Source organism: Pelobates fuscus, chromosome 1, assembly GCF_036172605.1.
Source record: "Pelobates fuscus isolate aPelFus1 chromosome 1, aPelFus1.pri, whole genome shotgun sequence".
Lineage (NCBI taxonomy): Eukaryota > Metazoa > Chordata > Amphibia > Anura > Pelobatidae > Pelobates > Pelobates fuscus.
The window spans coordinates 148,709,127-148,732,528 of record NC_086317.1 but is presented as its reverse complement, the minus strand read 5'-3'; the positions used below and the strand labels follow the sequence as shown (position 1 = coordinate 148,732,528).

Below are 23,402 nucleotides of genomic sequence, written 5' to 3'. Positions count from 1 at the left end.
GGCAAACTGGCAACTGCCCAGCATGCCCATGAGTTAAGATGACTTTGGCCTTGGATTAAAGGTAAGTTAACTCTTTCAGTGTCACTTTAATGAAACCGTTATCATGGTGATGTATTACTATATGTCCATTTTTATCACAAGCTGGCACACTTTACAGTGTGCCTTTAGAATAGGCGTGTCTTGAGAACTAATCCCACGTGAGAATCTTATAATGATCTCAGATTATCTTATCTGTGTCTGGTGAAACACATTGCATGAGTCTGACCCTGCTACCCACTGTGCTATGCTGGGCAGAGCGACCATGAGAGAATAGAAACCTGGAAAGGTGACAGGAGGCACAAATAATCGCTCCATCCTTGAGCTATAATTTTTAGATCAGTCCAAGTGCAAGATCAGTGATGGAACCAAATGATAAAAGGATCACTAGGAATGAAAATTGCAGGAGGAATTTATGTCATTGAAATGTACGATTTGCACTTCTCAATGGACTCTGGTTAAAAGTAATGGGAAAAAACATCCATAAATGAAGAGGAAATGAAACCAAGAACTGTAGCCCACAAACTGAGAATTTATTTACAAGCAGAGTTTGGGATGCAAATAATACTTTTTGGAAGTTTCACGTTAGAGCTGATTCATATCTGAGTGCAAACGAAAAAAGACTAAGGAAACAGAAGCAAAGGAGAGGACGAAAAAAAGAACGTCATAGTGCAGCCTCTCTGTCAGCTTTCCTAAACATGGGACAGCAATTAAGTGAGGATTCTAGCAAAGTAGAAATTGATGTGGCAGAGCTTCAGGAGTGGTATAAGAAGTTTGTGGTAGAATGCCCAAGTGGAACTCTTTTTATGCATGAGTTTAAGCGTTTTTTTGGCGTGGTGGACAATCAGGAAGCTGCTGATTATTTGGAACATATGTTTAGAGCGTTTGATAAAAATGGGGTGAGTGCTGCATAAAGTAACACATAAATAATTTAATACCTAGACATTGATGTCATTGTAGAATAATTACTACAAAAATAGGCTACAAATGGCTACAAAAAATTGGGCTCCTTTAAGATTTTTTGATATATGTAATGTTTGTATATGTGCAAAATGAAAAAGTAAGTCAGCTGAAGAACTAACTGTGTATTGCTAACTTAAATATTGAGACGTCTTTCCTGCTTCTATGAACTACATTTGCAGTGAACTAGCTGGCTGAGGATCATGGGATGTGTACCTAAACATCTGCAATGCCAAGGTTAGCGATCACTGACCTATTCGTATAAGGGACTGTTTGTCTTGCTTGCTACTGGATTTACTCACAGGGGAATTATTCTACTGTAATGAGATTTGCCAGCAGGTTATTTTTAGGAATAGCTGTGAGCTGACTTTTGTGACTATACATACAGCATGTAAATCAATAATACGTTACTCAGTACACCGTACACAGACATGTTTATTAACTGAAGTGGAGAACTAGAATTTAAAGGGATTTTCCAATTTTAAATGCATTATATATTTAATATTTAATATAAATGAGAAAATTGAATGTTTTTTAAAGGAACTTTACAGATGTTGTCTTCATGTTGGATGTATAAAGAGTTATTTGCAAGGTAGTTTAGAGATGGATGTACTTAAAACCTCCTTAAAGGAACACTATAGTCACCTAAATTACTTAAATAAATAAAGCAGTTTTAGTGTATAGATCATTTCCCTGCAATTTCACTGCTCAATTCACTGTCATTTAGGAGTTAAATCACTTTGTTTCTGTTTATGCAGCCCTAGCCACACCTCCACTGGCTATGATTGAGAGAGCCTGCATGAAAAGAAAAAAATAGTTTAACTTTCAAACAGATGTAATTTACCTTAAAAAAATTGTATCTCAATCTCTAAATTGAACTTTAATCACATACAGGAGGTTCTTGCGGGGTCTAGCAAGCTATTAACATAGAAGGGGATAAGAAAATCTTAATTAAACAGAACTTGCAATAAAGAAAGCCTAAATAGGGCTCTCTTTACAGGAAGTGTTTATGGAAGGCTGTGCAAGTCACATGCAGGGAGGTGTGACTAGGGTTCATAAACAAAGGGATTTAACTCCTTAATGGCAGAGGATTGAGCAGTGAGGCTGCAGAGGCATGTCCTATACACCAAAACTGCTTCATTAAGCTAAAGTTGTTCAGGTGACTATAGTGTCCCTTTAACTTTTGGTGAGTTTTATCAACCCTTTTAAAACTGATATAGCACCTAGTTTCTTCGTGTTTGTAGTTACTGTTATTGCAATGTATATTAGTCAAGCAAGAGTCTAAAGTCCCAGAAGCCTAATTAGAATCACACTGGATTCAAACAGCAGAACCCTCAGTGGTTGTTTGACCCCAACTCCCATATTTCATTTCCAGCCTTGGGTCATCAAAGAACCATGGCAGTTGTAGTCCAACTCTTGCTAAAAGGAGATGTTTGACACCTGTGATGTAGCAGCTGAGCAGGAGCATAGTACATTTTTTGTACATAATTGAGCTGATAACCCTCTTAGTTTTTCATGGGATTTATTACAAGTATACGTTTAATCAAAATTTTAAATCATCTTGAATTTGGACGGTTTATTAACTAAACTGTGAAGTCTAGAGAATTCACAGTAGAATTACAAATTGTAAAAAAAATGTAAAAAATGACTTGAATATTTCTCTTTTTAAATTAGCTATTGCATCCTAAATGTTACCCTCACCAGGTCCTCAAATCACTACTTTGCATGGCTTATTTAACCAGTGGCCATTATGGCCTTTAAGAAAAAAAGAGCCTTCAAAATCCCTGGTGGTTCTCCCAATTGCATCACACTCTCTCACTGACCGGCGAGGATGGAAAATAGAATTGGCACACACTAGGTGCACAGGTAACAGCAAATCCGAAAAACACCAGTGTGGGCAAAACAAAATTCAGTAAATGCTGGTGAATAAAAAGATATATAAAAAAAAAAGAGGGAAATGTAGGGAATAACTTGCATGAAACTAAAAAATGTGAATGTACCATGGCAATCAACATTAAAAGGGAACTCTAAGCTCCATAACCATGTCAGTGTGATGTAGTGGTTATGGTGTTATGAGGCCTGTAGCGCAGTTCCAGTCAAGTTGTTTTCAAATGGTTTGATACTTTCCTGGGTTTCCTTGGTGCATGCGGTCTCGCCCCTTTTCATGAGTTGAGATTCTTTGGATGGAACTCATGAGCTGAGAGCTTCTATCTTTATGGAAAGTTTCAATCTTTATAGAGGTGGACTGCATTAATATTGTTAAAGTGGAAAAATATCTTCATGTAAGTACCAAGCTGTTCAAAAACAGCTCAACTCTTAAAAATGGGACTACAGTATGGGGCATTTGTTATGGTGGTTTGAAAGGCCTGCTGTAAAGTATGAAACCAAATCCTCTCTGCTTCTCCCTATACAAGCAAAGTCCTACTACATCAAGGGTGAACAATGGGAATGATAAGATAGTCACGGGTCTGGTTGCTAGTTGGCTGCCATTCCCAAAACTGGACTGTTCCATGAATAAACCCCATAATCCACTTTACCAAGCATTGAACGTATAAAATTATTTTACTTTAAATAAATAACCATTTAATATGAGCATTTTGCACAACGAATCATGCTCAGTGTTATATTCTAATCCTATTTAAATAATGGAATATGATAAGGATTCATCCCCCCTTCTATAAAGTCAAACTGTCCTACTGAAAATGGTATGTGACAAGATCTGTTCTATAAAAATATTTATCTAAAATGTAATTTGTAAATTATTCTGGTGAAATTGCTAACAAATGCATAGAGTAAAAGATATATTTGCTTGAAGCATGCTGCTTCCTCTAAAATGGCCGCCACAACAGATTTTGTTTTGTGGAGGCATACGTATTGACCTGCCCACAAAGCTTAGTATGGCATAAAACAGTCCTTAGAGTCAATAGCGGCTCTAGACTTTGTGTAACTCAAACATGAGGCCCCACTAACTAACATTTACAGTGAAAAAAAGATAGGGGTGGCATTGAGTGTGTATAAGGAGCTGTAGTTATATAGAATGGGCGGGCTTGCACCGCAGGATACAGAAAGCTAATCTCTGTAGTCATTGTTGAAAGGCTAGCAGTGTTTTGGCTCCATGACAGTAGTTATGGCATAATTTGCAAACGAAATTAATTTGAATAAGCAAATTGAATTTGCAATTATGCTTATCACTATACACGATTGCGTAGCTTGGCAGTTGTGTATAAATAAGTGCTGGTGTGAAGGTGTTATTGGATACAAAAAGGAACATTTTGGTTGGGCAAAAAATAATTTCCCAAATAATAAAATTACAGATAAGAAAACAGTGTCCTAGATATTTCCCCACATATTCTATAATCCTTTCACATGTATATTATCCTATATGTTCTTTATATGTGTTGCCCTATGTATTGTATATGTATGTATATTATATATTATATATTTTGCTTACTTTACCTTTGCAAGCCTATACATTACCACCCTCACATTGCAGCCAATGATAGGCACACACAAACTAATACATGCACACATATACACACTGTTACACAAATATATATATACACACTAATACAAACACACTGATGCACAGTGACACTCATTGTCAAATACAGAAATGCAGTCGCAATATGTATCTGGTTGTGTGTATTTCTGAGTGTTTCTGGCATTGTCTACTTCTGTATGTGCTTGAGTGGGGGTGGTTGACAGTGAGTATTCTTGTGTGTGAATGTCTCAGTGAGCATGATGTGTATGTTTGTGTCTGAGACCGCACGTGTGTGGAGGTAGCTGATTGCAGTGTTTTGTGTTTAATAGGGGTTGACTCTTGCCTTTGAGCAATATATTAATAGTGAAGTTATGTTTCATGACGGTGTGTGTATGATAGTGTTAGGGGGTGACCTTGTGCGGGGTTGTGTGGGGGTGACATTGTTTGGGGGGATGACTGTGTGTATAGTGATAGTGTGGGGGTGACTGTGTGTATGGAGAGATGACAGTGTGTGTGCAAGCGGGCGACAGTGTGTGTGTGACAGTAAGTGGAAGGGTAACAGTGTGTGGGGAGACTCTTTTTTGTGACCAGTCTCTCCAGAGTGTGCGGGGGTATGACAGTGTGCAGGGGTATGACAGTGTGCAGGGGTATGACAGTGTGCGGGGGTTGTGAGTGTGTGTGGGGAATGACAGTGTGCGTGGGGAATGACAGTGTGTGTGTGTGGGGGGGGGGGGGGGGGGGTGACAGTAAGTGGAAGGGTAACAGTGTGTGGGGAGACTCTTTTTTAGTAACCAGTCTCTCCAAACTGAAATACCTTTTTTATTTAGTAATCTATTCTCTGGTGGTCCAGTGTTCTACCTCGTGGTCTTCCTCGCTGGGCTGGCTACCAATTCTACAGCTCTGCCTGATGTAGAGTTGACAACCATGTGTTAATGTTTCACGAGTTACGGCACTTGAAGTGTCAGAGCATTGCCTTGGCCACCCACGTATATGCTCGGAATGGCTGAAACTTGCTAACACCTACTTCATGATCTGCAACTCTGCACCCGCAGGACCTGCAGACTGGAGGGAATGGGCTCTCTCCCCCCCATGGACGGATTGAATGGAGAAATTCCTCTCCCAATGTTGGGCCCACAGTCACAGACTGATTTACAGGGCTATAATCTGAATTGAGAATTGAAAGTGATATCAAATATATGGCCAGAGTAGCCAAGCTGCAAGCCTAGCTGACTTGTTTTTCCTGTTTGCCCATTTTGTCCTTACTTTGAATCCTTGCTTTAGTGAATAACTCTGATAATCTATACACTTTTTAACAAATTAGTGACCACAAAGTATAGGTGACATTTTGTTACTTACATAGTGACGCCATCTTCATAATTTTAAACCCTTTTGTTTATATAACATTTCAACTTAATGTTGCAAATCAATAACATTGTTCATAGGCTTAAGACACATATGCAGTGGCACAATACTTCATTATTTTAATAATCTATACCAGGGATCAGCAACCTATGGCATGTGTGCCATGCATGGCACTTTGTAGAGCACACAAGGCTGCCCGTGGGACTTCAGATATATACTAATGCAACCCGAGCGATGATTGCAGGTGGTAAAAAACAATCCTCAATTTAAGCATTACGGCACTTGAGGAAGTAGTCTCAAAAAACTTCATCCCAGCACTTGTGAATGGGAATCCACACTGGAATAGAGCAACCTACAGCAGCTCCTGCCCTTGACCTGTACCTGCCGCCCGGTCCCAACTGGAACCCAGTGAAGCCACACATACTTCTAGATACAACTCCTGCCGTTGACCTGTATCAAGTCATCCTGGCCCCCACTGGACCCCAGTGAAGCCACACATACTCCTATATACAACAACTCCTGCCCTTGACCTGTACCAAGCCATCCTGGCCCCCACTGGACCCAAGTGAAGCCACACACACTTCTAGATTATTATTATGTTATTTATATAGCGCCATCAAATTCCGCAGCGCTTTACAATGGGTGGACGAACAGACATGTAGTTGTAACCAGACAAGTTGGACACACAGGAACAGAGGGTTTGAGGGCCCTGCTCAATTAGCTTACATGCTAGTGGGAGTGGGGTAAAATAACACAAAAAAGTAAGGATAGTATTAGACTAGTGACAGTTGCAGAAGAGGAATCAGTCAGGAGCTATTAACAGTTTAATTGATACTCTTTTATGAAGAAGTGGGTTTTTAACGATTTTTTTAAGGAGTGGAGACTGAGTGAGCATCTAACGGAGGAGGGAAGCGAGTTCCACAAGAACGGTGCAGCCCTCGAGAAATCCTGAAGGCGCGCATCAGAGGTGGGAGTACGGACAGAAGATAGACGTAAGTCTTCAGCAGATCGTAAGGGCCTAGACGGGACATACTTGTGTATAAGGGAGGATAGATAGGTGGGAGCATCATTATGTAGCGATTTGAAAGCAAGAACCAGAATTTTAAATTGAGCTCTATATTTTATAGGAAGCCAATGTAGGGACTGACAGAAGGGTGAGGCATGGGAGGTGCGGGCGGACAGGAAGATGAGCCTCGCTGCCGCATTCATTATGGACTGTAATGGCGCAAGTTGGGAGCACGTAAGACCACTGAGAAGCGGATTACAGTAGTCAAGGCAAGAAAGTTCAGTGGAATGGACCAAAACCTTAGTCGCATCTGGCGTTAAGAAGGGGCGGATGCGCGCAATGTTTTTGAGATGGAAATGACAGGATTTGGCGATAGATTGAACATGAGGCTTGAAGGAGAGGTCGGAGTCAAAGAGAACAACTAGGCAGCGAGCCTGCTTGGTGGAGCTGATGGTAGCACCGTTGACTTGGAGGGAGACAGACACAGGAGTAACAACACTTAAGGGAGGAAAGGCCAGAATTTCAGTTTTGGTCAAGTTTAGTTTAAGGAAGTGGGCAGCCATCCAGTTAGAAATAGCAGAGAGGCAGTCAGACACTAGTCAAGAGGGACGGGGAGAGATCAGGACATATACATATAAATGATATTGGAAGCCAAAGGAGATAATGAGTTTACCAAGGGAGGCAGTATAGATGGAGAACAGTAGAGGACCAAGGACTGAACCTTGGGGGACACCAACAGAGAGGAGTTGGGGAGAAGAAGCAGAGCCAGAGAAATAAACACTGAAAGAGCGCTGGGAGAGGTAGGAGAAGCACCAGGAGAGAGCAATATCTTGTAGACCGATATTGCGGAGGATGAGAAGAAGCTGTTGATGATCAACAGTGTCAAAAGCCGCAGACAGGTCAAGGAGAATTAGGATAGAGTAGTGACCACAAGATTTTGCAGCGAGTAGACCATTGGATACTTTGGTCAGTGCCGTTTCCACAGAGTGCTTAGCGCAGAAACCAGACTGAAGAGGGTCTAGCAGAGAGTTGGACTCGAGGAAGTATGTAATTCTCGCATACACAATTCTTTCAAGGTTTTTGGATGCAAAAGGCAGTAGCGAGATAGGACGATAGTTGGATGGGGAGTTAGGGTCAAGATTGGGCTTCTTTAGAATTGGGGTTACAGTTGCATGTTTGAAGGGCGATGGAAATATACCAGAGGAGAGAGAGAGATTGAGAATTTTTCTATACTTCAACACATGGAACAAATGTATACAAAAATAAAAATTTTGCAAAAAGTCCTAAGTTGATATAATTAGCAATAAAACAGAACAGCTTACTGCCATAAAGTCTTCAGGACAGTCCCTGATTTAAGCTGTGAGGTTTATTCAGTAAACTAGGAATTGTAGAAAATTTATGCAGAGATGCAGCCCAAAAGATAAAAAAAAAATACACTATGCCCCAATGCTGCTAGTTTTCCAGTTAATCAATTTTGGATAAACACATCCTGTCCCTTTGTTAACACTATAGAATGAAACGATTAGGGAATTAACCCTTATATGACTCCATGCTGTAAAATGACAGCCTGGTCAAGCAAGTAAATGTATAATTATTATAAATATAATTATAAATTATTATATAGATTATTATGAATATTATTTATTTATTTTGTCTTTTTTATAACACTTAAAAAAACACCTGCAGAAATAATGACATATAAAAGCTTTTAATGGCATAAAACAGGTCAAATGTGTGGCAAAACAATTCCTATAGCTAACTATAATTATATAGCACATGTACCAGTTAAATTGCCTCCAGTTAGTTGTTCAGCACCTCCGATTCTTCCTCTATTTGTCACAAATACTGCTTTACTGATCATCCTCCAATCTTTGCAAATTACTATCATTATTATTATTATTGAAATATGCCACAGCTCTAGGGTGGACAAGACATTCAAGTAATTGTAAGTTAGGTTTGACATACAAAAAACAGAAACAGAGAGGTTCCATGCAAGATTTTAATCAATGTGATCCCCAAAGTTAAACCTTTTATCTTCATATCCAAACATCTACATATACACACACAGACAGATATTAACAGATAAACAGGTACACAGCTACACATAATCAAAGGCATTTGACAGACAGAAACACACACACAGATAAACAGATTTAGATACAATATCACTTCATGAATTCTATACTCCCTTGTGTCTTATCTTGGTTTCTGATAATGTACTACAATGTATTCTCCTGGATTGTGCTGTTGACCTTGGCAGGATCCTCTGCAGAGTCTCTGACACTAATAAGTAACTTGGAACTTGCTATAGAGATTATTAGCTAAACGCCTTTGTCCCCTTTGATTTCCACAGGGGATCATCTAAGGGCAATACAGGAAAGACTTTTTTATGATACTTGGAAAATTTAAAACCAAGTTCTATTTGTAACAATTTGCATCACTCTATGTGTGGAATGGGCCGTGAATGCATAGAATGAGGTAGGAGAAGGCCAAAGACATAGCTGTAAGAGCTGCCATGACTGGAGATCAGTATTGTAAATGCTCTGAATTTTGGGGCTCATTGCTCTTTATTCTGCTTCCTGGACGTCAATGTAGGAGGATCAGTTCCCACCATCCCTCACCCTTATTGTCGTTAGCTTTTCCACCTTTTTAGTTTTTATATTATACTATATTTATCAGGGATGTCCCAGGTTGCAGGATTTCTTTCCTGACCAGCGCCTGAATCATGTGAAGCTCAAGAATTAGCCTGGAGGGGGGAAGGGTGGGCATGTGGGGTAAAGGGGACTCCTGTTTGGTTTACACTCCGAGCACTGAGTCTTGTGGATCTGCCTGGATCTGACAGAGGGCAGTTAATTATTGCTTATGAAAGTTTTTGGTCAACGTTTATGTGGAATGAATTGTAATTGATGAAACCATTGGCCAAGCTCTACACCACTATATCAGTTTCTGTGTTTACTTACCGGGTTGGGTAGTCTCGCTGGGCCTTGGGAATTTCCTTGGTGTGTGGGCAATTATGACACCTGTCAAGATCAGTATCTCAAACTTGATATCTACTGAATAAACCTCTTTATTACATTGTCTCCATCGAAATTATGACACAACTGGAGATCTTGCTGTTTATAGGTAAATCAATAAAGTCATAAAAATATGCAAGTACATTAACATATACCAAGCATGGACCTCGATTTTCAAATGATGTAGACCTCACATACATGTATAGGGGATTAAGATGTTTGTTAAATAATGAATAAGGGAAAGAGGAGCATAATAGTCACATCCCACAACCCTCGGTAAGCTCTATTGAACGATGGGGTACAGTGATAGTAGTGAATAAACGCACTAGTCGTGTTCATTCACAAACAATCCAATAGATTAGAAATAATTGGTCTATTTAAATTATTGCTGTAGATGAGGATAATAATTTTTTAACTTGTTATTAAATGATGATGGAATGTGTCTTCAGAGGAGTAGGCTTACTCTGACCCTACTCTCCCATGTAACATCTCACTTATTGAGCATTAAAGGAACACTCCAGGCACCAAATTGTTTTCCTATAATGCAACTTTCAGTGTTTTCCTATAATACACCTTTTGTATTCTGAAGATATGACTTACATTCACAGTATAAATATATAAGGAATCAAGTAATTAATCAATCATAAATTCAGCAGCATATAAATTCTAAATACTGCTTGGAAGCAATTTCCATGTTCTGCTTATGGCAACACTAAGGATTTTAGGTAGTTGTTGTAGTGGTTATGATGCAAAGATACCTTGAGTGCAGTAATTAAGTTTTCAAGCAGTTTATTGAAATACAGAGCATGAAGCATCATTTGAGCAAGTTTCATCTTCCTCAGTAGACATCCAAATTTGTTTTGCTTGTCAGAGGGATTCAGCTGAGCCAAATTCCCATTAACGTCTTTAGTGATGCCTAATTAGCACAGGCTCAATGGAATGCACAGGCTCCATGGGATGCATGGCTCCACGGGATGGCTATTTATCGAACTGTCTTGAACAAAGATAAAAATGTTTTGTGCTTTATTTTATAGGACAATACAATAGATTTCCTGGAATATGTGGCAGCTCTGAACCTTGTGTTAAGGGGGAAATTGGAGCACAAGTTAAAATGGACATTCAAAGTTTATGACAGAGATGGAAATGGTTGCATTGATAAGACAGAGCTCCTGGAGATTGTGGAGGTGAGTAGACGTTTCTTTTTTAAAAATATTTGTATTTATGCATTTCCAAAAATTATGCATAGCAGAAATAAAAAAATAAAAAAACGTACGCAAAACAAAAGCTTGCAATCACAGTTAGGCAATCTGAGTAGCATCTACCGAACTGTCAAACATGCCCATGCCGGTGAAGGCCTGTGAATGTCTGTGCAGCCATGAGCACTTAAAAGTCATGACAACAAATTTTCATTTTTAAAGTTTTATTGCATTTATATGAAACTTAATGATTTTAAATTATTATTGATTTTTGTTTTGAGAAATATTAACTTTTTTTAATCTGACTGAACAGACATGTTGAGTCATATTCTAGTACTGTTACATACCTCCTAACTCTGATGTCCTAAGAATGTCCTAAGAATGGGGACGCCGGTGGGAGCAAGGCAAAGGATGCGGGTCAGTGATGTGATTGTGTCACTAGCTCTCCCCAAAGAGGAAGACCTGCCCTGAAGAGGGCAGTTCCTCCCAGGTTTATGGCAGGTCAGCTTGGCGTGAAAGCATGCAAGGCTGCCTGTGCGTCGTGCAAGACGGCTCACTGAGGGCAGGACATGCAGGAGCCCTAAACATAGCACAATCACATCTTATGCTATGAATGGTGGGGATAGTTCCCTGGTGTCCCCAAAAGTTGGACAGAAAAGAAATACGGCAGAATCGGGACAGCTGAGAGGCACCTCCACTGGCTATGATTTACATTTAATCACATACAGGAGGCTCTTGTAGGGTCTAGCAAGCTATTAACATAGCAGGGGATAAGAAAATCTTTATTAAACAGAACTTGCTATAAAGAAAGCCTAAATAGGGCTCTCTTTACAGGAAGTGTTTATGGAAGGCTGTGCAAGTCACATGCAGGGAGGTGTGACTAGGGTTCATAAACAAAGGGGTTTAACTCCTAAATGGCAGAGGATTGAGCAGTGAGGCTGCAGGGGCATGTTCTATACACCAAAACTGCTTCATTAAGCTAAAGTTGTTCAGGTGACTATAGTGTCCCTTTAACTTGTTTCAAACAGAGCAAACAGAGACATTGCCATAGCAGGTTAGTTAGCTTGAATGGCAGGGGCGGTGATAAAGGACATGTGTAGCAGCATTCTGTGAATGAAAAAAAATAATCTTAAAAAAAAAAAAAAAAAGAAAATTTAAACGTAGAAGGTAAAGCTGAATAAAAATAGGTGGAGAAGTAGAAAAGAGAAAAAAAGGAGATACATAGTAATCCAAATTAAAATCAGGAAATTAAATACCTTATTAGTCCAGTTTAGTCCTACGTCACACCACCCTGGAAGAGATCATCAGCGACGATGATCTCAGCAAATCCAATGTTTTCCCATAGGGAAGTAATGGGGGGCTCCTGTGTTTGTCTGGAGGTCGCTGCTCCAATCTGCATCTCCTTATAAAGATGCAATAGCTCAATGCATCTCTATGGGGAGCGTTTGGCATCCTAGTGCTCAAAAGATTGCAGATCATAATAAGAAGCTCCTCTAGTAGCTGTCTGAGTGACAGCCCCTGGAGGTGTCCTTACAGCTCAACGTACATATTACCCTTTCTCAGAAACAATTGTGTTTACAACTGAGATACTGCAATTGGACTCTTTGCACCAAAACCACTATGCTGTCGTAGTTCTGGTGCTTAGAGTATTTCTTTAACTACCTAAACTTAGGAGCCGAAACACAAAGTTATAGACTCTCCATAGTTATGTTTTACAGAAAAGGTTCTGGTAGAGGGACATTATTTATTTAAACTTGACTATCAGCCCTTTTATAACCCTTCCCACACTCACCTATGAATGTTACTTACTTACTGACAGACAGACATGACTTTTTAATTGCCTCCCAGACAGCATAAATAAAATATATTATATAGCATACAATAAAAACCAAAGTAGAACATCGGTTACAAGATGCTTAGATAAAAGTTCTCTTTCATACAATACACATGTCCATTCCCGATGAGCTTGCATGGGTTCCTTGTCCTTTGCTAGGACACTCAGTATCACTCAGATCAGCTGTTATTATAGACTGAGGGTTGTATTTAGGGTGAATTATTATTATTTACACATTTTTATTCAGTATGTGTTTAAGCTGTTTATTGTCTGTGAGAAGGGCACATGTGATGCTCACATAAGTTTACGACTTCATGTATTATTTAAAGCACATCTGTCACTTTCACAAGCTGATATTTTGCAGACACCCTTGAAGGTGACACGTCCTGTGAGGGTCTCGTTACCGTGGGGTGCAGTGGAAAGTAGATTTAGGTCCTCTACACCAGTGCTCCCCAACCTTTTTATCGCCGCGGACCGGTAAACATTTGATAATTTTTCCGTGGCCCGCTTGTTTTGATTTAATAAGACAAAAAAAAACCAAAGTCACATATATTAAAAAAAACACGCAGACACATACATAGTCAGAAAATCACAAACACAGTCACATAAAGACATAGACTCAAAATTGTGTGTATGTGTGTGTGAGCGGTGCAGTGTGTATGTGAGGGTGGCAGTGTGTGTGAGAGTTGCAGTGTGTGTGTGGGGGGCAGTGTTTGTGGGGCAGTGTGTGTAGTGTGTGTATGGGGGAAATGTTTGTGGGGCAGTGTGTGCAGTGTGTGTATGGGGGCAGTGTTTGTGGGGCAGTGTGTGTAGTGTGTGTATGGGGCAGTGTGTGTAGTGTGTGTATGGGGCAGTGTGTGTATGGGGCAGTGTGTGTATGGGGCAATGTGTGTAGTGTGTTTATGGGGCAGTGTTTGTGGGGCAGTGTGTGTAGTGTGTGTATGGGGGAAATGTTTGTGGGGCAGTGTGTGTATGGGGGCAGTGTTTGTGGGGCAGTGTGTGTAGTGTGTGTATGGGGCAGTGTGTGTAGTGTGTGTATGGGGCAGTGTGTGTATGGGGCAGTGTGTGTATGGGGCAGTGTGTGTAGTGTGTTTATGGGGCAGTGTTTGTGGGGCAGTGTGTGCAGTCTGTGTATGGGGCAGTGTTTGTAGTGTGTGTATGGGGCAATGTGTGTAGTGTGTGTATGGGGCAGTGTTTGTGGGGCAGTGTGTGTATGGGGACAGTGTTTGTGGGGCAGTGTATGTAGTGTGTGTATGGGGCAATGTGTGTAGTGTGTGTATGGGGCAGTGTTTGTGGGGCAGTGTGTGTAGTGTGTGCATGGGGGCAGTGTTTGTGGGGCAATGTGTGTAGTGTGTATGGGGCAGTGTTTGTGGGGCAGTGTGTGTAGTGTGTGCATGGGGGCAGTGTTTGTGGGGCAATGTGTGTAGTGTGTATGGGGCAGTGTTTGTGGGGCAATGTGTGTAGTGTGTATGGGGCAGTGTTTGTGGGGCAATGTGTGTAGTGTGTGTATGGGGCAGTGTGTGTAGTGTGTGCATGGGGGCAGTGTTTGTGGGGCAATGTGTGTAGTGTGTGCATGGGGCAGTGTTTGTAGTGTGTATGGGGCAGTGTTTGTGGGGCAGTGTGTGTAGTGTGTGTGTGTGGGCAGTGTGTGTATGGGGCGTAAGGAGGCTTTTTTTAAATTTATTTAATTAAAATTAATATATTCATGTCCCCCCTCCCTTCTTACCTTTACTGGGAGGAGGGGGGACATTTCTTAGTCCCTGGTGGTCCGGTGGGGATTCCCTGGTGGTCCGGTGGTGGTGAGGTGAACTCTAGCCCAGTTACAGGGCTAGAGTTCACTCTCGCGAGATTTGGAGCGTTGCCGTGGTTACCGCGGCAACGCTCCAAATCTCGCGAGAGGAGGACCCGGAGGAGCTGCAGGTAAGAGCTTCCGGGTCCTCTCTCACTCCCCTGCCGGCTGCCAGCAATGTGCCTGCAGACCGGGGAGGGAGATCTCTGATCTCCCCTCCGGTCCGCAGGCACATTGCAGGGCTGGCACTTGGGCAATGCCAGCCCTGCATTAGCCGGCAGGCTCGCACACCCCACACCCCTGGGCGGCCCGGTACCGTTTGATCCACGGACCGGTACCGGTCCGCGGCCCGGGGGTTGGGGAACACTGCTCTACACCAGGGGTGTAAAACTAATTTGTTCTAGAGGGCCAAACTGTCCACTAAAATGGGTATGGATTGCCAGCAAACAAGAAAAAGAGGAGACACATAGAACAACTTTACATAATGTCCTAAAAAAATGTAATTGTTTACTTTTTTACAACAACAAAATAAAGGTGTATACGTGTGTGTTGGCGTTTGAATGCAGTTGTGTGTTTGTATGTACTGTTGCCAATTGAATGCTGGGATGTGTTTGGGTGAAGTGTGTGCGTTTGAATGGTGTTTTTTTTTTTTTTAAAGTAATGGCATTTGAATTCAGGACTGTGTTTGGGTGCTTGACTGCAGGGTTGCATTTGTGTGCCTTGTGGGTGTTTCAATGCAGGGGAATGTTTGTATACATTTTTTATGTTTGAATGCTGGGGTATATTTGTATGCAGTGTTGCCGTTTGAGTGCTGGTATGTGTGTATTGCCACACACTCAGCTACACACACTGACATAGATATGCACAAACACAGGTACACATACAAACTGACACACACAGACACACAGGTACACATACACACATATAACTAACAATTAACAATGTTTTAGCCATAGTTTATAGCTTCCCTCCTGTGTGTGTGCCTGCTCCTACCTCTCTGCATGGCTCCCAGCAGGCTGTGTGTGTGTGGGGTAACAAAAGTCTGGTCCTATTAAAGGGTGACTGGGACACTGATCTAAAAGCCCTCCCGAGACTCAAAATGATCCAATGGGCCTCCACCACTGCCCTCTTGGCTGGACCGCCCTCAGCAAATTGTACACATGTGCAAATATACATATATACACACGTGCATATATACATATATACACACAGTGCTATAGATATACACATACTATTACACTTATATACACACACTGTTACACATGTACACCCACTGTAACACATATACACACACTGTTATACATACAGACAGTTACTTACACACTATTGCACACTTACAATTTTTGTGGCTTGCTCCTCCTGGTACAGTATGTTTGGCAATGTGAGAGAGCAGATCACAGTCTCTGCTCACTCACAATCTAAATCCTGCACCAGTCCCTCTTTTGAGTTCCCAGACAGAGCATCACACCCCACCTCTCCCTCTCCTACTGACCTGTCTTGTCAGCCGCCCATGCTGCCTCATCCCTTGCTCCCCTGTGCTACTGTCTGGGAGCCAGAAGGAAGTGGAGTTTAATCACTTCCTCCCAGCACAGTGAGTGCTCAAGGGAACAGCCACTGGCTAAATCGGTGGCTGTATGTTTGACAGCCCTGCTCTAGGCCTTCTTGTACTGCTGGTGCTTCATGGAGCTACGTCAGCACTACTAGGAGCCATGTCAGGGCTGTATTCTCACAAATGTGCGTACAACATTGAGATCTATGGAGGGTCCATAGATCAGGTCTCACAATGAGCGAGACAATGCCAGAATCCCACAGCCATTACTTGTGACCATCAATACTTCCTAAAGTACTGAGAGGTGAAAGAGCTGTTTTAAATTCTTTAGCAATAAGTGTGGTGATAAAAGGTCAATTTACGCTTTCAATCTATGCACTGGAAAAATCATCAGCAAATATGTAGATTGAAAAGATATACTTATCTCAAACGTGCTGTGGCTAGCTCCAGGTGATGACTTGCACCCGCCATGAAACTATGATTATAGGAGGAAACATGCATTCCTTGGTATAGAGATTTTACCTACATGTATGTGACAAAGGCAAAGGCTAAAGACAAAATTTTGTGGTTTTATTTACTTTGTACATTTTCTAGCAATAAAGCTAGTATGAAATTATAGTCCCTAAAAGTGATACATCGTCATTTTACTATTTCAGGTACACTTTAACACAAGAACATATTGTCAAACCATTATAACATTAATCCTTTAACTTTTCTGTATTGTAGTTTATGTGCCTCACATATTGCATACTGTTTATTTAGCATTAGATGAGCTCAACTTATGCTGTTGATAAATGTACGCAGATTCATCATTTAAAAGAACTCTATAACATTAGAAATATAAACATATATTTCTAAAGTTGAGGAGATCTAGGGATGATTTAGATTATTGGGCTTCCCCACAGCCGCAGCTTTTCCCCTGGCTAAAATCATCAATTCAAAATGTCTTGACAGGTATACCGCAACATGCAGACCTAAGACACAGGATGTCCTATACTAGCTAGAGAACACATATTACTGGTCCTTAGAGTGGCCGGTTTTAAAGTGTCAAAGTATAGAAAATAGCCTAGAAATTAAACAACAGCATAAACAGAGACAGGCCAATGTTATGGAGTACAGAGATTCAGATGAACAAGGAACAGAGTTAGAGAGGAACAACGCTGGTAAGGAGTGGAACAGGTCCATCCACCAGAGTTGTGCTGGTTGAAAGATACACTGGGGCCTAACCCCTAGAGATATATAGAGAGAAAAGGACTAATGGGTGGCAGATGTAAGACAAACTGCCTCCCAAAAAGACCCTGTATCCTTATATAAAAGGCTACTCTGCATAAACAGAGAGCCAAAAACAAAAACTCTTTTAATGGTCCCTCTTGGGGAGAAAATACTGAACAAACAAACAATTAAAATTAGGACCTAATGGAAAACAATAATGACTAAACCATAGAGTGGTGTTATAAACCAAAAAAAGTAGCTGTAAATATATATCTGGCAAAGTTGCCAATAAGAGTAACAGGTTACTTATAGAGGGAGAAAGAGATACAATAAATGTAGCAAATTGCAAACCTTTGAGTACAGAGTAAATAGATTACGGATACCAATAAATGTATCCAGTGCATAGAAATCTAACAGAATTGATTTGCAACAAAACCGGGAGAATCCTGTACTCCAAACATACAGCAATGTTGATATAAAAGCAGAGATGCCAAACCAACTATAGGAGATTTGGGGGAGAGGAGGTCCCTGATCAACTTGCTAATAGTAATAAAGTATCTAGTCCCACCAGAGAACTGGAGTAAGGTAAGTCAGAGAGCCAAGAGGATCCTAAATTAAAAACATCCGCTTAAATCTGTGCCCAACGCGCGTTTCGGCGAAGTAAATCGCCTTTATCAAGAGCAGGTTGATACGCTAAATAGATTCAAATCTTGGTGTACTATGCCAGGGTGACTTATTGTTCTGCTCTCCTTCAGATATTAAAATATTATGATCTACTGTGCATACCCGAATTCTTCTACTTTTATTTCAGTCTATTTATAACTTGAAGAAGGTGTGCCGTCAGGGACAGGATGATCGAATTCCTTTACTCTCACCTGAAGAAGTAGTGGATAGGATATTCCAGTTGGTAGATGAGAATGGAGATGGTAAGTAATCTTAGGGTTAACAACCAATGCTAGAATGTGTCTAATGTACCTGCCATTTTACACTGTGGATAAAGGCCAGTATAAATGCAGATACCTTCTTCCATCTGATACACAATGTCTGAGTGGCGAGTATATAAACAACCATCACTGTGCACATGTGTGTTCTTAAAATGTGTCTATTGTGTGAACTGAAAAGCTGACATGTACACATTCCATAAATGTATCTACTTATATATTAAAAGGCAATTAATTCAAAGGAATACATACATAGCAAAACACAACATAACATAACAAATCATACATCCATGTTTAAGTAATCAATAAACAACAGTTAAGTTTATGAAATGCCCATTTTCATTCAAATATTTTTTTTTACCAACAGAGTAAACAAGAGTCAGAAAATCAGAGCATGATAACATTTTTTTTTCCAAAACGTAGTTTTGGCAAGATTTCCGACACACTGACATAATGACATAAACAATGTATTCAAGTATACTTATAGTAAAGCAACAACCTGGTTACCTTCAGCATGTTGCGGAAAGGCCAGTGTGAAGGTAAACCCGAAGATAAAATATAAAACAGTGACCCTCATACAAACACCATTCTCCCTAGGCAACTTCAGACAACAAACAACAACATGTAAATAAGTTATCAATGACGAGTGGCAGCTAGTAAGCAAGTATACAGTAATTTGATATGTGCACAAAGAGAAATTAATACTAAGGGCAGTGAGAATGTAATGTGGCAGCCCACTGGGCAGCTTCCAAATTAAACAAAATACGTTAAAAGAATGTGACAAGTTAGATCAGTAGGTGCATGATATGAGATTTAGGCACAGTATTAAAGTAAAAAGACACATGCAAATTAACCAAGGTAAAAAATACTATAGTACAATATGGAAGTCAGTAAATGCCATGCACGCCAAACTGTCAGGGATAGGATTTAAATCTGTGGCCAGGAACATTCCTGGGTGCGAGTCAAGCTTAAAATCAAAAAGAAAGACATTCCCGCAGAGGCAAGTCTGAACATGTCAAATATATCCAAAAAGATAAAATGGAGTGGTCCAAGAGACAATAAGAGTAGAAGAAGGAATGTCACTGAGCAGCTAATTTGGCGATTTAGTATGCTACTATGAGGAGAGAAAGTCCTTCAATTGATTGCTGTTCGGGGGTGGCATAGGTCCTTAATGGCATGTATGTCTGTGTGGTGTAAAGTGCAGGCACAGCCCACCCCCACCCTGGAAGAGAGTACATTTTGGGAATGTTGATTAGAGGAATCCAGTGACCCAGAAGGTTGTATAACTAATGAAGCAGTGGGCTGACAGGTGGACACAATCCATTAATTTTCTGCAGTCATAAAACCCTTGAACAAGGCTTTGCAAGTCAACTTTAATATATGTACACTATTCTATGTAATCATCAGTTCTCTGCTCTCTGTCACTATATGTGTTTCAACAGTTTAGACTGAGCAGGAAGCAGGGCCCTATGTTAAGTTAATAAATGCCATCCTTGGATGGCAAGCGGGGGTGGGAGTAAGGGACTAGAGAGCCCATGGGAGAAAGGGTAATTAATGCTTATGGAAGACTGGCCACCTCTCCCACCAAAATAACTGTAAATTCAGAGGTTTGTGTATTTGGGCACCAGAAATGGCTTCCAACATTCGTAATCTGCAGATTAAGAAAATATAAAACAGACATCTGTTTTTATATCTGTATTGTTATATATCTGTTTCAGAATAATAATAGTATGCAAAAAGGTAAAATACAAAACAAAAAGTCCTTCATTCCCCCCCCGTTTCTTTTTTAACCGTTCACTGTTTCAGCCATTTTATCTGCCATCGCTTCCCTCCCAGCCTGGTTCCTTGCCTGTCCTTTTCTAATATTATACACGGTAACTACATCCATAATAGTATTGTTTGTGCAGGTTTTCGAGCGTCGTGATTATCATATCTTCCAAACAATGAATGTCTTACATTGGTGTTTTTCTTTTGCAGGCCAACTATCATTGGATGAATTTATTGATGGTGCTCGTAAGGACAAGTGGGTGATGAAAATGCTGCAGATGGATGTGAGTCCTGGGAGTTGGATAACAGAGCAAAGAAGGAAGAGTGCTCTATTTTAAACCAGTCTGGCTCCTTAGCTCCTGCTGCTTGTCGAGGATGTGAATATCATAACAGGAAGTTGTTGTAGGTGGTGGAGGAACATAGCACCTGCTGCGTTTGCTTGGATTTTAAGTATCGAAGCTTGGTTATACACAGTTTGAATTACTCATTACTGTCCTGAGATATTTATTTTGTGATCCACAGTTGTTACTTTGATCTGGATTAATGCACAACGCACCAAGTCATCAATACTAAACTTTATGGAAACCTACAGTGGTCCAAACTCTTCACTTTCAGTCTTGGGGAATGCAGATAAGCAGGTGCTAGTGTACAAAATTCATGCCTATCATCACTTTATGATTTTTTTTAGACCATAAGCTCAATTTTTAGTAGAACACTTATTGCCTCTTGTTCCTACATGTCTACACATATTTGTATTTTACCCAGTGTACAGCACCAAGGAATACATAGGCATTTTATATATATATAAAAAATAAAATAATAATAATAATAATTAATTATTTAAAATTCTAAAATATACAACTCCTGCCAGCAAGGAGGGGTTGCTGGAAGAGAGACACAGACCATGGTCCTGGTAATGGGCAATTGGTACCCCTAAATGAAGCGCTTGTATGGAAATCCAGTGATAGCAAAAATGTTTACTAATGCTTTGCCTTGTAGAAGGCTTTCACAGGTCAAAGTAAGCCAGTAAGTAGTCATTGCTACTGAACGTGTGCTTGGCTCTTCACTCCAGGCATCAGCTGCTAAATTAGGAGAAAGATGATTGACTAAGGTTCATAGAGTGGGCTGAGTTGTGTAGTAGAGGCAGAAAGGGACACAATAGACTAGCAGAAATTGATAGGGGGTTAAGATTGCTTTCAAGCGTTTGAGAATTACCAGACGTGATAACCGGTGTTGGTTAGAGGTGGCAGGGGAAGAAGATTGAGGAACTGAGAAGGACAACATAATGTGATGGAGATTGGTTTGATTAGGCTGAGAAGAAAAGGTAATGAGACTAATAATAGGTGACTCGGGCAAAAGTGCTGGGGCTGAGATAAATGGTGTTTGAGAGGGATGTGGGGGGCTGAAGAGGACAGGGGAGATGAAGAATACAGTGGGTATGGGGTAGACAGGTTCTGAGAAGTTTATCAAACTGAAAATAAGTAGAGAGACTGCTAGGGGAGACCTTTTAAATAAATACACAGTTCCAATATCTCCCACCCACAATACAGGACCACAATATTTCTCATCAGTAAGATCCATGCTGCAATTTATGGAAATAAAAATATAAAAAAAATAGTTCTTTAATTTGTGTACAGTGTACAATGGTGACATGATGGCAGGTGCCCACAAATGTAACATATGTAACATATTTTGTTTTCTCTTAATCTATGCATTGTTTTCAGTGCATCTGCATTCACACTGTAATCTCAGTTTCACTGAGGATGTTTACGCATGAGCTCTTGTGATATTTAAACTAGGTATATCTATATGTATGTGTCACTATGAAATCATGCATGTGTATGGATGTGAGGAATGAGCAATCCTAGGGGAAGGGACAAATCAGGCAGCAGAATAGGCATTGGTGTAAGGATATCAGTAGTATAGGCACAAAATTAACATGTGATGTATGTTGACTGTATACCAGGACTGCCCTCTAGTGGAACCAAGTGAATTTAACATCGTTGCTGCTAATCTGATCACGACTGTTAGTCTCCTTGGAGTGGATAATATGGAGAAAGATAAAGCAAAACATTGTGATTAAACATATAGCAAATTATTATATAATATAATGGGTCTTCATTAGGTTGTACATTTCTGTATTATTGTGTATTGTACCTAGTCAAATGGAACTGATATTCTGCTTCTGTGTGTAATATGTCTGAACAGTGTTCGGATTAGATGTATACTGAGCTTCTGTTCTGCAATTTGATAATATTGTACAGAAATAAAGCCCCATTTTTTGTACTATTTTGGTCAAATGGGCCTAGTGAAGACACAGAACCCTCTGGCAGGGAATTAGCTTGTATATATGACTATGGCAAGCACAATGCAGGTAGGATTACATCCTTACTATTTGCATGACGATGGGCAAGATAATTATGAAGACCCACCCCCTGGTGTGTTTAATATGCATAAATAAATGCATAATAATACACAATTAGGCAATAGGCATACATTGATTGACATGGTAAACCGGCACACTCTGACATGCATGCACAGAGACACATGCACAACATAGGGTGGATCTAAGGGCGGCATTGGACATTGCAAGTCCTTTTGAACAATAGCATGGTTCTTAGCAGTACAGAGATTGCCTGTCCTTGGTAGGAACAGATCAGTATAGTGTAGTGGAAACTAGATATAGTGTGAACATTCATTCTCTTCAGACACTCCTTATTGATCCCAATCCACATTACCACAGCCATAATTACAATCTATATAGCGCCAACGGAATCTGTTGGCGCTATATAAATGGCAATAATAAATAAATCTATAATTTATGCTGCTTCCAGGCTTCTCTTCCTTTCCTACCTCCCCCCTTTGCCGATCTTTAAATTGTCTTTCTGTCTTTCAGTATCTACGCCTACAGGACTTCTCAAAGGCAACACCATTCCCATGGAGTGTACTATCTCATCAGACTTTTACCTAATCTACAGCCCTTCAAGAAATCCATTAAAACTCATCATTAGGAAAGCTTGATATCTAACCCTATTCACACCCCTCTTGTACATCATGTGACTAGACCATGCACAGTCCATTTTACTTGGTCACCGTCCACCTTAATTGGATACTCTTGTATCATATCTGGTGATTTCTCCTTTGATACATTGTTCTTCTTCCTATTTATAATCTCCAGTTTCCTCAGTCTAGATTGTTAGAACAAGGATTTCCTAACCTCTTGTTTCTGTCCACATGAACTTGATTCTCTCTCTC

The 23,402-nt window shown here is 40.4% G+C and overlaps 1 protein-coding gene across 2 annotated transcripts; it reads left to right on the top strand.

Annotated features, from left to right (window-relative positions):
* The first annotated feature begins 264 nt into the window (after positions 1-264).
* On the top strand, positions 265-23,402 carry GUCA1B (guanylate cyclase activator 1B). 2 transcript variants are annotated; one of them, XM_063444336.1, is made up of 5 exons: positions 265-935; positions 10,894-11,043; positions 18,251-18,365; positions 20,358-20,431; positions 23,044-23,402. In XM_063444336.1, exons 1-5 carry the CDS (start codon positions 735-737, stop codon positions 23,116-23,118), a joined length of 615 nt encoding a protein of 204 aa, XP_063300406.1. In that variant the 5' UTR covers positions 265-734; the 3' UTR covers positions 23,119-23,402. The 2 variants fall into 2 exon arrangements, with proteins under 2 accessions (XP_063300406.1, XP_063300407.1); XM_063444337.1 differs by lacking the exon at positions 23,044-23,402 and having other exon boundaries at positions 20,358-20,951.

Bases quoted from the DNA above. Each gene is read 5' to 3' on its own strand.
- GUCA1B (XM_063444336.1), top strand. From the start codon at position 735: ATGGGACAGCAATTAAGTGAGGATTCTAGCAAAGTAGAAATTGATGTG. The intron at 11,044-18,250 runs GTGAGTAGACGT...CTTTTATTTCAG, and splicing joins AGCTCCTGGAGATTGTGGAG to TCTATTTATAACTTGAAGAA. The intron at 18,366-20,357 runs GTAAGTAATCTT...TTTCTTTTGCAG, and splicing joins GGTAGATGAGAATGGAGATG to GCCAACTATCATTGGATGAA.